We start from the raw sequence: 13,930 nt of genomic DNA, 5'->3' as shown, positions 1-13,930 counted from the left end.
CCATCCGTGTACAGCCCCCGTCGCGCAACCCCCTAAAATTCCCAACCAATGCCGCTCCACGTACGCAGCTCCTATTGATTTGAATGTGGCGAATTTTGGACTCTGATATGCGCTTTAGCCTGATAGCTGTCTGGGTGACTAATAAAACACCTGAGATGGGAAAAATAGTGCATGGATGGATCAACATCCCAGCTACTCCCCGATATTGTTTAGGTTAAAGTATTAGGTTAGGGGTAAATCCAACACTACACATCACTGCATAAAACAACCCATAGGTTTTAAGCATGAACAATAGAGGAAATCCTGCTTCCGTCTGCTAAAGACCTAACACCTGGAGAGAAATGCACCTTTTGGCAGAACAATAACCTACAAGCAGGGGTTGCGTTAATGCAGAATTCAACGTTTTCCCATGCATGTTTTTTTTAATAAAAACACCTAAGAAATATATTGCTGCTTTTTTAAACGCAGATCTAAAAGTTGCATCTCACACGGATGAGAATTCACAAATGGACATTTTATATATTTTTTTATGGCGGTCAGCCTTTTGAAAATGCAGATTTCTGAACTCTAATGCAACCCCTGTAAAACTGAAATGCACTTCTTGGGATTGCTTAGCAGGTGGATAGGAAACATCAAAGAATAATTAAAAGAAAAGATGTTCTCACACACAGTACTTGCAAAGTCACTTGTTTATTTTGTGCCAATGTTTCAGCCTCATGGCTCTTTGTCAGAGATCATATTTGTATTCAAGCTACCTAAGCAATTGGATAACTAGCACAGAACATTTGCCTGGAATTGTAGTCAAGAGAAATTGCCATCCAGACTTTGACACTTAGCCACGGTGTAATTTATTGCATTGAAAGTCCAAGCACTAAGGCAACAAAATGTGCACAGGTGGATACTATCTATCGGCACTATACATCACATTACACTACCCATGTCACTCTAAAGCAAAGGCTATTGAAAAGTACCATCAATAATAGTGTCCTAAATATCAAGACGGCAATATTCATGAAGAGAACATTCATGTTTTATTACAACAGGAAACAAAAGTGCAATAAAAACAAGCTAAATTCAATCTTGCCAACTTGGTAAATTAATGATCTAAATACCAAGAAATGAACTTTGCGGCTGGCAGCACTGACCATAAAGCAAGCAAAATGGTCCTGACTTTTTTGTAGAGAATTGTATACATTTGGAAAACAGCTTTGTATATTCTATAACTTTGCAAACTATACAGGGCGGGACAAGTAAAAAAATTTTTAATTTTTTTAAAGTCAGACAAAAAATATATAATTTTAAAATTGTTTGAATGGACAAGTAAAAAAATAAAAAGATCACAAAAAGCAAAGCCACGAGTCCATATATTGATATTCTGTGACAGTAAGGAGTTATTTTCCCAGTTCTAGCTTATTTTTCGAGTTCGCATGATCATGAAAACCCCAGAAAAGTCGTGAATCTGCGTTCGTGCCCAGGCCTAGGAGAAAGAGAGACACTGTAGAAACAGGTAGCCTAGCCTATAAAATAATGATAGACAGACTAACTACAATAGATAGCCAACGAAAAACATATCATGTAGCCTGACTAGTTTTCTTGGTAGGCCTATTTAACCATTATTCTTTATTTAACTCGGCAAGTCAGTTCAGAACAAATTCTTATTTACAATGACAGCCTACCGTTTAGCATCTATTAATGTCATTGTCATGTCAGAATTGTGAATTGATGAATGGATGCGTTAATTAACCACTGATAAATACATTTGTAAAACCTCCTCTCAAATGCTCAATATTGGTAGATAAGAAAAATCTGACTGTTGGAAAACTGGGATTCCCAGCTATTCATCATTGTCCGTGTAATTCTGACAACAATATAAATATTCCTAGAATGGTTGAATTGACTCCCATGCTGTCAATAGATCTCCCCTGAAACCTGACTATGTTTAGCCTCATAAGGTTGTAGATAAATATGTCTTAGTTTTTACCTTTGAAGTAGTGTAAGCCATGCTATACAATAAGGCCTGAGATGTGGTATATGGCCAATATACCACAGCTAAGACCTGTTCTTAGGCATGACGCAAGCTGAGTCTGGACACACCCCATAGCCATGGTATATTGCCCATATGTCACAAACCCCAGAGGAGCCTTATTGCTATTATAAACTAGATACGAACGTAATTAGAGCAGTAAAAATAAATATTTTGTCATGCCCGTGGTATAGTCTGATACCACGACTAATGTACTTTACCAATGTACCATCAAAGCTTGCAGCTGGTCTAAATGTCAGTAGACGCAGTCCTGAAAAATAGCCTGGCCCTGCTAACATCTTTTCACTTGCTTTCGAGGTACCCGTAAGTAGAGCCTTTGTTAAAAATTTAGCTGCATTGATTTGGAAAATATTCAGACCCGTTCCCCCTTTTCCAAATGTTGTTACGTGGCTGCCTTATTCTAAAATGGATTAAATATTTTTTCCCCTCATCAATCTACACAAAATAACCCATAATGACAAAGCGAAAACAGGTTTAGCAATGTTTGCAAATATGAGACTCGAAATTGAGCTCAGGTAAATCCTGGTTCCATTGATCATCTGAGAGATGTTTCCAATTCAATTGATTGGACATCATTTGGAAAGGCACACACCAGTCTATAAGGTCCCACAGTTGACAGTGCATGTAATTGAAAAAACCAAGCCATGAGGTTGAAGGAATTGTCCGTAGAGCTCCAAGACAGGATTTTATCGAGGCACAGATCTGAGAAAGGGTACCAAAAAAATGTCTGCAGCATTGAAGATCCCCAAGAATACAGTGGCCTCCATCATTCTTAAATGGAAAAAGTTTGGAACCACCAAGACTCTTCCTAGAGCTGGCCACCCGGCCACAGTGAGCAATCGGGGGAGAAGGGCCTTGGTCAGGGAGGTGATCAAGAACCTGATGGTCACTCTGACAGAGCTCCAGGGTTCCTCTGTGGAGATGGGAGAACCTTCCAGAAGGACCACCATCTTTGCAGCACTCCACCAATCAGGGCGTTATGGTAGAGTGGCAAGACGGAAGTCACTCCTCAGTAAAAGGCACATGACACCCCACTTGGAGTTTGCCAAAAGGCACCTCAAGGACTCTCAGACCATGAAAAACTTTGTCCTAAATGCCAATCGTCACGTCTGGAGGAAACCTGGCACCATCCCTACAGTGAAGTATGGTGGTGGCAGCATCATGCTGTGGGGATGTTTTTCAGCGGCAGGGTCTGGGAGACTAGTCAAGGTCGAGGGAAAGATGAACAGAGAAAAGTACAGAGAGATCCTTGATGAAAACCTGCTCCAGAGTGCTCCCGACCTCAGACTGGGGCGAAGGTACACTTTACAACAGGAAAACAACCTTAAGCACACAACCAAGACAACGCAGGAGTGGTTTCGGGACAAGTCTCTGAATGTCCTTGAGTGGCCCAGCCAGAGCCCAGACTTGAACCCAATCAAACATCTCTGGAGTGACCTGAAAATAGCTGTGCAGCGACGCTCCCCATCCAACTTGACAGAGCTTGAGAGGATCTGCAAAGAAGAATGGGAGAAACTCCCCAAATACAGGTGTGCTAAGCATGTAGCGTCATACCCAAAAAGACTCAAGGCTGTAAACGCTACCAAAGGTGCTTCAACAAAGTACTGAGTAAAGGGTCTGAATACTTATGTAAATGTGATATTTCAGTTTATTATCTATACATTTGCAAAGATTTCTGAAGACCTGTTTTTGCTTTGTCATTATGGGGTATTGTGTGTAGATTGATGGGACACACACACGTAATCCATTTCAGGAGAAGGATGTAACGTAACCAAATGTGGAATACTGAAAGTCTGAATACTTTCCGAATGCACTGTACCTTTCATAATATACTGAACAAAAATAAACACAACATGCAACAATTTCCAAGATTTTACTGAGTTCATATAAGGAAATCAGTTAACTTTCCGAATGCACTGTATATCAGTTAATGTGTGAGTGGCAGTGTAATACTTACAGTCAGTAAGGCTAGCGATCCCAGCAAGAGTAGTGATGGGAACATGAGGCATATCCCCATTCATGCTGAAGATAGGGGTGTGGGGGTCGTGTCGATGCACAGGTTGCTCAATGTCGTTGCCCTCCAACTGTTCCTCACATCTCCCGACCGCTGCAGAACAGAGAGGACTTCATTAGAACAGCCACCGGCAATGCCCTATTCACAATATCACACAACGCTCCTCAATATGCAACACTGTCCTCAGAGGTGCTAGAGCATGTTAAAGGGATAGTTAGCATTGGCACACTAAACTACCTCTTAACTTCCTTCATTCTGGACACAGACACATATAAATGGTATCCAGGAGTTTGTCGGACTCAGAGAAAGTAATCCAGAACTATCCCTTTAAACCAACGTCTTGGCAAAAACAGAATCAAGAGGAGCAAGATTCATCAGTAGACAGAGATGAACAAATGGGTTTACATTAATTAGACACTATAATTCAGCCAGGGCTGAGGTGATTTCACAGAGTAAAGAGTAGTGAAACTGAGTAAAAAAAAGGCTACTTTTTGTACACATGGGGAAAGTGGTCGATGAATGGCAGAGCAAACACACTATTAGTACAACACTTTTGCAGACATGCATGTGCATAGTACTGGTGGTGCTTGCCCTGAAAAGTTTCAGGGGTGTCATCAAAGCAACCCATTTTTCATCAGGACTGAACTGCAGTGCATTTAAAGAATTTTCCCAAACCTTTTGCATTTGGACTGAACACCTCATTATCATTCACTACTATTTTCTTTGAAGCCACTTTCAGAGGAGAAGACAACCAGGGGAGTAATTATCCCACTATAGCATCATCAACACGAGATTGACAGTAGAGACAAGGATCGGCAACACATAGCAATAGGCCTAGATGACGTGACATGGTACAGCTCCGTTATCAGTGGTTACTGGGGTAGTTCCTTGACAATCCTAGAAAGAGGTGTGTGCCCATGCGTGCTTAAATGAAAACTGCCACCCCTTTCTGGACCCAAATGCTTATGGTCACTCTGGGGCTGTGCTAGTTGGGTAAGAGGGTGGGCGAGCAAGCAGCACAAAGGATTATCTGGTTGAAAGAAAGAAGGCAATTCCTCTGGAGCAGCAGGGTCTTCTTGAAAACACTTTCCTTGAATTGCTCCCTAACTGCATTTGCAGGTAGCTACTATAGCTATACTATTACTTTAAGGTGTTTCTTTCCGGTCAATAACCATCATTCAAGCAGTAACATTCAGGCATTGCCATTGTACTTTGATAGATATGTTAATACAAGTACATTTTCCATGAATATAGCAGACCTGCAGCTTGTATGAGTAGGCTAAAATGTGTTGGTCAATGACAATCCAACACGGTAAACTAATTCAGTCATATGGGATAGCCACAACATTTTCCACAGATAATGGGCCATTTAGCTTAGTTATGCAAGAAGAAGCTAATGTACTAGCTGAATTAAATAACATTGAAAAAGTAGCTACACTGGCTATTTAACTAGCAAAAGCAAGTCAAACTAGTCCTCTTCCCTGTAAATACGCGGCAGCGTAACAGACGGGTGAACATTGCCATCATTTGCATACGCTACTCAATAAACATGGTTAATAATGAGGTTGTTAATTTAGCTAACATGTGCACGCAACCTTTATTAGCCAACTAGCTCTAGCTACAGAACTATTTGGTATTTCTTTTATGCCTAACATGAGATAGTGGCTCAATCTCAATACCCCCCTTTAGCATGATCCTGCGTGTCGTAGTGTTATTCCAATTCAACTTTCAGCGAGGTGTAGTGCCCTTTCAGCCCACTATTTGGTCCTCCAAGCGAATCGAGATGCAGGCTTTCTATTGAGCGATTCCCAAAACTCCATTGAACTCTGTGACCCAACCCTGGAGAGTTGCTGGGTCGTTCCATTTAATTTCAGCATGCAATGACACCCACCATCTCAGATTGTTCTGAAATTGTTTCTGTTTGAAACAGATAAGCATTCCGGAAGCATTACCAAACTTTTTAAAACAATGAGCAAGACATGAGGAATCCAAAGAGGTGGTCAAAAGTCATCCACGGACCCCCCACTTCAACAACGAGTTTCTGATCTCTAAATGGTGCAGTTCTTGTTATTAGGTGATATAAAAAACACCCCCCCCATGGGTTGCTTGTTTACTTGGCCAGTGTTTTAAATGCAAACTTTTTTTGCATTTGTGGCACAAATCCAATTCAAGTCAATGGTACCTAGGTTAGCATTTTTGCAATTCATTGCATTCCACAATCAATTTTTCGATACTTTAAGATGATTTGGACATGAGGAGTGAACATTTTAATATAGACTTGCATTTGATTTGTGACATAAATGCTAAAGTTAGCAATTGAAACAGTGGCCAGGTAAACTAAACCAAAGTATGGGTTGATGTCATACCAGAGGGGTTTCGTACAAGGCAAGCTAGATCTACTCAGGGTTTTCCAAAGCTAACCAGCTTCAGTTAGCTTCACATTCCAGCTCAGGCTTCAACCGTACTACGATGGTGGATATATGCCTGTAACTGTGCGTGCATGTGGCACATGGCTTGTCAAACGCCGAACTCTTCATTGAGACAATGGTGAAATATCAATGGGCGAGTCAGTGTCACATTTTAATTTGTTCCGAAATCAAAATGAAAGAAAAGTTATCTTGAAAATTCAGCAGGCTATGGTGTGAAATAGGCTTTTAGAAGTGCCGTCTTCATTTTATTACTTATCATTAATTCCAACTTTGGTGTGCTTATCAATGCACAACCACCTTTTTCCCCACTCCTATCGATAAAATAATTGTATTACGTCATACAAAAGTGTTACTGTGCGTGAAGTTTAAAATGCATTGTCATTCCAAAATTTGTCATGTGATATATTTTAACATTACAATTTTTGCACACACAGAAACGCTTGATTAATTAAATATTTAATCAGTTTTCCTCCTCAAATTAACAGGATGATGACACAAGAGGGATCTGATTTCATTGGTCCTCAACTCGTGGCTCAGTCATTTCATTCAGGGTAAGTGGAGTTAGCATGCCCCGGAGCAGGTTAGTTAGTTCTGATGGATTCTACTAGAGTGAAATGCTTACATGTTAAGTGTGAAGTAAAGAATAAAAGTACATTTCCATTTCAAAAGATATCTGACCAACTAACATTAGCCAGCTAGTTATACATTTAGCTTGCTATATGGGCATTTGCCATTTGTATGAATTGTAATTCGTGTTGATTAATGCTTTAGGGACTGAGCAAACCAACCTGTAATCTTGTGAAAACCAGTGGATAAGCATTGAACTTTACTGCAAATTTAATAAACCATTTTGTAAGCTTGCCTTGCTGTTCATAAAAATAAAAAATCTGATGTGTCATTGTTCTTTATTGTAGTAGTAACGTTAGATTGAAGTTATTTGTCATGCAATTGCAGCTGAAGTAACGTAGCTAATTAACTCAACATTAATTGCCAAGAAATTGCAGAAAATGACAGCGTGAAGGAAATTTGACCGTTATATGTCAACCAGCTATTATGGAAAGGAGCGTCAGGTAGCCTAAAGGTTAGAGAGGTGTGCCAGCAATTGGAGGGTTGCCAGTTTGAATCCCGGGTCCAAATGGAAGAATTGGTGGGAAGTGAGCTGTTAATTAACCAGAGAGTAGCTGGTATCAAATCCAAGATACCATTGTCTGCTGTTGTGCCCTTGAGCAAGGCACTTAACCCCCATAAGAACAAGCGCCCAGTGTGGCAGCCCCCCGCACCACTACAAAAAAACAGTATATGTGTATGCATGTGTGCCTTTTGGAGGGGTTGTGTTAAAAGCAGAAGTAACATTTTGGTTGGACCTTGTGTGACCAATAGTGTCCTTAATCCTGCTGCTTCAGTACTATTCTACATTGAACTACAGCCAGAGCATGGGTACTTTACTGGCACATTGTTGTTTTGCAGTTCTCATATGTTAAGTACGTATTTGCTGCATGAGAAATATAAATTAAGCTATTACTGCCGCCAGTACAGGCATTGTGAAAAACACAAAGCTTCTCGTCAATGAACTGTGTGGTAGGCTATCCTTTGGTGGATTCTGCTGTTGGTGAGTGATGTCTCATGCCATAGGATTATTTATCTCTCCCTACCACTAGTTGCTCTATTTGAGGGACACTCCCCTAACAAGGGGCACTCAAATGAGGGGGAGGGCTAAGTGGGGGGGGTATTGGGATTGATCCAGTGAGGGCCTTCTAAGCATAATTTGCTAGCCAGGATGCTAACCATTGTTAGCAACTGAGACTCACTCCTTGAGTAACATCAGCTAGGTACATAGTTATAGTTAGCTCATCTAGCTATACTTGGATGCCATGATCAATATGACATGCCTTTGATCACCCAGATGGTTGAGAACCGTTTGAAGGCAAGCAGGATTCATGATTACGGATAGACTCTTGATTTTACACTCTGCTGCTCGGGTTGACAACATAGCAGCACATCTGTCTCTCTCCCTCTCTGGCAACACAGTAACATTAATCGGATACAGTAGCCAGTAGGTTACTAATTGCACAGCCCAAAACCAATTAGGGTCCAACGTATTTCAGCAACTTTCTTATCATCTACTATCATCAAACTTAGTGTTTACAAGAACCCAGTGTTGCACATCCTTTTTCCTGAAGATCGTTCCAAGATTTGCAAGCAATGTACCTATATGTATATTCTTTATTAAGTTAGATTAATATCTACATTGATATGTTGCTAATTTCCATGGAAACAAATTCATCAACTTTGTTTGAAGTAACCAATCCAGTGCAGAGGGAATGGCTATAGGTATATTTAACATGTTATCAACGAGACAAGACATGTTAAATATCTGTGGTGTATGTGATGATTCCATTTGATAAATTGTAACTAGATGACTTGGTAAATAAAGCTGCATCTATAATTGTATAAGTGAATGTAAATTATGCTGAATGTGTACAATTTGGTAGCCTCTAAACTGAAAAGGAAGCTTGCCCGTCTTGTTAGGCAAACGTTTCAACCAGTTTAGTTGCCATCTTTGCAAAAAATCTCCTAGCACTAGCTAGTGTGTAGCATTAGTCACTAGATAACTAGCTAAACGCCTATTTCTCAGCACATCTGGCTCCACCATAAACGTCAGCAAACATTAAACTAATGAGAAAATCGTGTAGTTGCATTTGTTAGTTTTGTCTAAATAGCTAACAACTACCTCGTTGGGTTACGCACCTAGCTAGCTATAATATTCCAAACCTCGCTAGATAGCTAACAAAAGTTAGCTGTAGCTAGCTAACGTTAGCTAACTACCGAGGCTGCAACCGAAACCATGCTTGCTTTGACTCGCCCACACAGTCGTTCCTTAGCCACGGTAAGGCCATCCCTTTTGGTTTGTTATCATGATTGTTCGTGCAGATAAGGATTTTATTTTCACCGTCTCAATGGCCTACGTCGGCCTATTAGCTTGCTAACTGAACCTCGGACTTGCCTGAGGAAGCGTAACCCCGACCTGACGCCTATGAGCGGATACAAGGCAATAAGCAAAATAAAGGGAGAAATGACCTATCGGTGCATTCCATAGCATCTAACCTGGTTCACTGAATATTAACAACACCCGTGTAGCCGATCGGAATTGTTTGGTGATGGTGCTGCTAAATCTATTTTATACAATCATATTTACCTCTGGATGTGTTGATAAAAAGAAATGGTTGCAAAGTGGTTCGAACCGTGTCTCTAGCTCCCTCTCCGTTCTATCGCTCTAACAGCTCCTCCGAGTACCAGTAATAATATAACAACAATAATCCGGGTCGGGAGGGTTCGTTCGTCTTCCTTCTCACTGCAAACATCTATGCTTAAAGGGGGCAAACGTTCCCATAACCGGTACTTGCACCGGTTTCCCTACCCCAGCAGAAAGTGAGTGCAAATTCCGACTGGTTTCGGAAAACAATCCAATGTGAAAAACAGGAACGCTATTGACGCGGTGATAAAAGGGATCCACTCAGACTATCCCCCTTCTCTCGCAGAACAAAATGCCGACCGGAAGAACTGCTGCAGGAATAACTCCCTCCACCGGCGCCAAACCAACTAGCAGCAGCAACCATAGCCAGTAACAGTTACTTCCGCCGCTTTCTGCATTGCTACCCTTTGCTAGGATTTCTACTGTACACTGATAACATCCACACAACTACAGTAAATGTTTTGGAGAGGTCGAGGTCACTTGTGTATGCAACGAGTAAAACCAATGTAAGTAGTTGTTGCTAGTTAATAAAATAAGTAACGTTAGCATAATGAAAATTCCAATACATACATCGTTTCCAATATAGTCTTGTGAAAAAGTAAGTACACTCTTTGGAAAGTATAATATATATATATATTTATTTATTAATTTTTTTACATATTTGGACACGGATATTTTAGCAAAATTCCAACCACATTCATTGATAAAGGTAACCCAATTTAACAAATCACACAAAAAAAATGTTACTTTGAAAATGTTATGCAATTAAAATAAACAAAAATGCAATTTCCTTATGCAGAAAAAAGTGTACACCCCTACCTTTTACCATCACCTAAAATGACTAAAACCAGGAGCAAGTGCATCAAAACAGGTGCAAATCATTATGAAATCATTGGAGAGTACCTTGGGAGGGTCCAGCCTTCCATAAAGATTATAAACTTTGGTCATAACCATATGGGTGTGTGATAACACATCATGTAAAGATCAAAAGACCTGAGAGGCCCTCAGAAGAAAGATTGTTGATGCCCGTGAGAGGTTACAAATCCATTTCCAAGCAATTCAAAGTACATTGTTCCACTGTCCAACAGATCATCTACAAATGAAGAAAATTCCAGACCACTGGCAATCTACCTAGGACAGGTCATTCTACCAAATTCAGCCCAAGAACTGACTGAAAGATGCTCATAGAAGTCTCTAAGAACCCTAAGGTAACATCAAGGGATCTACAGGCCTCTCGTGCCACAATCAATATCGAAGTACATGAGTCAACTGTCAGAAAGAGACTGCACAAAGTTGGCCTACATGGGCAGTCAGGAAGGAAGAAAACTAAGACAGGACCAAAACTACTGGAACAATGTGCTCTGGACAGATGAGTCAAAGGTGGAGTTGTTCGGCTGCAATGCCAGACACCATCTTTGGCAAATACAAAACACTGCCTTTGAACAGAAGTACCATAAAGCATGGAGGCGGTGGCATTATGGTTTGGGGCTGTCTGAGGGCCTGGCCAACTTACCATCATTTAGTCAGCCATGAATTCCATATTGTATCAGAGAATTCTTGAGGAGAATGTGAGGCCATCTGTCAAAAAGCTAAAGCTGAACTAAACATGGATCTTGCAATGGGACAATGATCCAAAACACACAAGCTAAGATACAACAGAATGGCTCAAACAATAAGCAATGGAGGGTTATAGAATGGCTGAGTCAAAGCCAAGATCTCAATCCTGTCCAAATGTTGTGGGGGGACTTGAAGGGGGCAGTGCATGCAAGAAATCCCTCGAACTTGACACAGTCGATGCAGTACTGTAAAGAGGAGTGGGAAAAAATCTCGATATAAGAGACTGATAGACAGTTAAAAGAAATGGTTACATTAAGTTTTTCTGCCAAAGTGGGCAACACCATCTATTGAAGCTTGGGGTGTATTTATTTTTTCTGCACTATGGAATTGCATTTCTGTTGATTTTTGATTAATAAATGATTGAAAAGTATCATCTTTCAGTTTAATTTGTTAAATTAGGTTACCTTTATCTGTCAATAGTGTTGAAGTGAAGATAACATATCCATTTGTCCAAATTTTTACAAAAACAAATTACTTTCTAGGGGGTGTACTCACTTTTTCACATGACTGTACATGCATAGTAGTTGTGTATTCTATTATTTACTGTACAAGAACATTTGGAATTTGGACTGGCATGAAACCTATCAGTGTTTTGAGACAATTAAATAAACAATCATCAACAGGCACTCTCTCACACTTTACAAAACACACACACACTTTACAAAACTTTACAAAACAGTTACTTTATGGAGGTTCTTAGAAATAAAGATATGATGACCACCATGATAGCAAATAATTCCAGATATGTTGGTGTTATCTCCTGTTGCATGCACCCACAAGCACACGCTTTCACGCTTGACTTTTGATTGACAGGTAATGTTAGTTTAAGTCAGACCTAACACTGCATTCTGCCTATGATAAAGATTCAACAGTACCTGAGTTAATCGAAGATGTAATCAGCATAACACTAATAGAAAAGGAGTAATATGTATATAAACTCTGGAATTCTGATGCTATGTATTGGCCATTGAGAGGCTTTGAAGTCACCAATCGGACATATTTGCACTCCCAGTAGGAGTAGTGCTCCATAAGAATTAATGGAATTTTACAGTATTTCAATTAAATGTTAAAAGGACAAAATTGCATGTTAAGTATTTGTTGTAGAGGGGACAGTGGCATTAGTAATCTCTAAAAATTCTACTTTTAGGAATTCTAAGTTAAGGAAAAAGTTATATATTTTGTCATTTTAAATGTTTATGTTTTGCTCACATAATACAATTTAAAAGTATGCATTAAGGTATCTGTAATGTAATAAATGTGGCAAAAACAAATGTAGATATTAATATACTGAACAAAAAAATAAACGCAACATGTAAAATGTTGATCCCTTGTTTCATAAAAAGCTTATTTCTCTCCAATTTTGTACACAAATTTGTTAACATCTGTTAGTGAGCATTTCTCCTTTGCCAATATAATCCATCCACCTAACAGGTGTGACATGAAGAAGCGGATTAAACAGCATGATCATTACACAGGTAACCCTTGTGCTGGGGACAATAAAAGGCAACTCTAAAATGTGCAGTTTTATCACACAACACAATGCCACAGATGTCTCAAGTTTTTAGGGAGCATGCAATTGGCATGCTGACTGCAGGAATGTCCACCAGAGCTGTTGCAAGAGAATTGAATGTTAATTTCTCTACCATAAATCACTTCCAATATTGTTTTAGAGAATTAGGCAAGACGTCCAACCGGCCTCACAACCACAGACCTTGTGTAACCACGCCAGCCCAGGACCCCCACATCTGGCTTCTTCACCTGCGGGATCATCTGAGGCCAGTCACCTGGACAGCTGATGAACTGAGGAGTATTTCTGCCTCTAATAAAGCCCTTTTGTGGGGAAAAACTCATTCTGATTGGCTGGGCCTGGCTCCCAAGTGGGCAGGCCTATGCCCTTCCAGGTCCACCCATGACTGTGCCACTGCCCAGTCATGTGAAATCCATAGATTAGTGGCTAATGAATATATTTCAATTGACTGAATTCCTTATATGAACTGTAACTTAGTAAAATCGTTGAAATTGTTGCATGTTGTGTTTATATTTTTGTTCAGTATAAATGCCATTTTATAGCTTCCAAATATGTTTTTACAACGGTGGGGAGTGCCAAGATGGAGGCACGGTGTCGTCAACACAGCGCTCCAACAGTCATCTAGTGTATATATAAAAATTGTGCCAGGGCATAAATGTAGCCCAAACAACATTACGACAGCTCCCTCTTGTGGAAGGACTTGAAAGTGCGCGAACTGACGTCATTGACTGAACAGGTCTGAGTTCAGAAAATCTACAAACAGTAGAAAAACACACTTTTTTTCTGTCTTACCTTTTTTGTGTTTCTTCCTGTTTCTTGTCATCCCATCAACATGGATGCTCCTGTGTATACAAGTAATTCGCGAGCTGGCAAGCCGAGGTAGCTAGCAAACTAAATTTCCCCTCAGTTTGTAAAGTACGTTACCGTGTGGTAACCGCTGAGCGCTAACGTTAGCTAGCTAAGCTAGCAAGCAGAGAACGGGCTTTTCTTTTTAACACCGTCTAACAAATGGACATTGTAAATACCATTTGAGAGCAAGTAATTT

The 13,930-nt window shown here is 40.1% G+C and overlaps 1 protein-coding gene across 3 annotated transcripts in view; it reads right to left on the bottom strand.

Annotated features, from left to right (window-relative positions):
* LOC112257534 (nipped-B-like protein B) overlaps positions 1 to 13,890 on the bottom strand; it is a 70,031-nt gene extending 56,141 nt beyond the window's left edge. For 2 of the 3 annotated variants that reach the window (XM_042326662.1, XM_042326663.1), the window contains exons 1-2: positions 13,678 to 13,890; positions 4,002 to 4,151 (exon numbers count right to left, since the gene is read on the bottom strand). In XM_042326662.1, coding sequence (XP_042182596.1) covers positions 4,002 to 4,151; positions 13,678 to 13,708 — 181 coding nt within the window. In that variant the 5' untranslated portion in view covers positions 13,709 to 13,890. Of the gene's footprint in view, positions 1 to 4,001; positions 4,152 to 9,683; positions 10,050 to 13,677 lie in introns of those variants that run through there. The other variant, XM_024431175.1, reaches the window with a different exon arrangement.
* Positions 13,891 to 13,930: the final 40 nt, after the last annotated feature.

The sequence above is a fragment of the Oncorhynchus tshawytscha genome, linkage group LG09 (genome assembly GCF_018296145.1).
Source record: "Oncorhynchus tshawytscha isolate Ot180627B linkage group LG09, Otsh_v2.0, whole genome shotgun sequence".
In the NCBI taxonomy this organism is placed as follows: Eukaryota; Metazoa; Chordata; class Actinopteri; order Salmoniformes; family Salmonidae; genus Oncorhynchus; species Oncorhynchus tshawytscha.
Note: the sequence above shows the minus strand (reverse complement) of the source record. Positions and strands in the feature narration are given on the sequence as shown.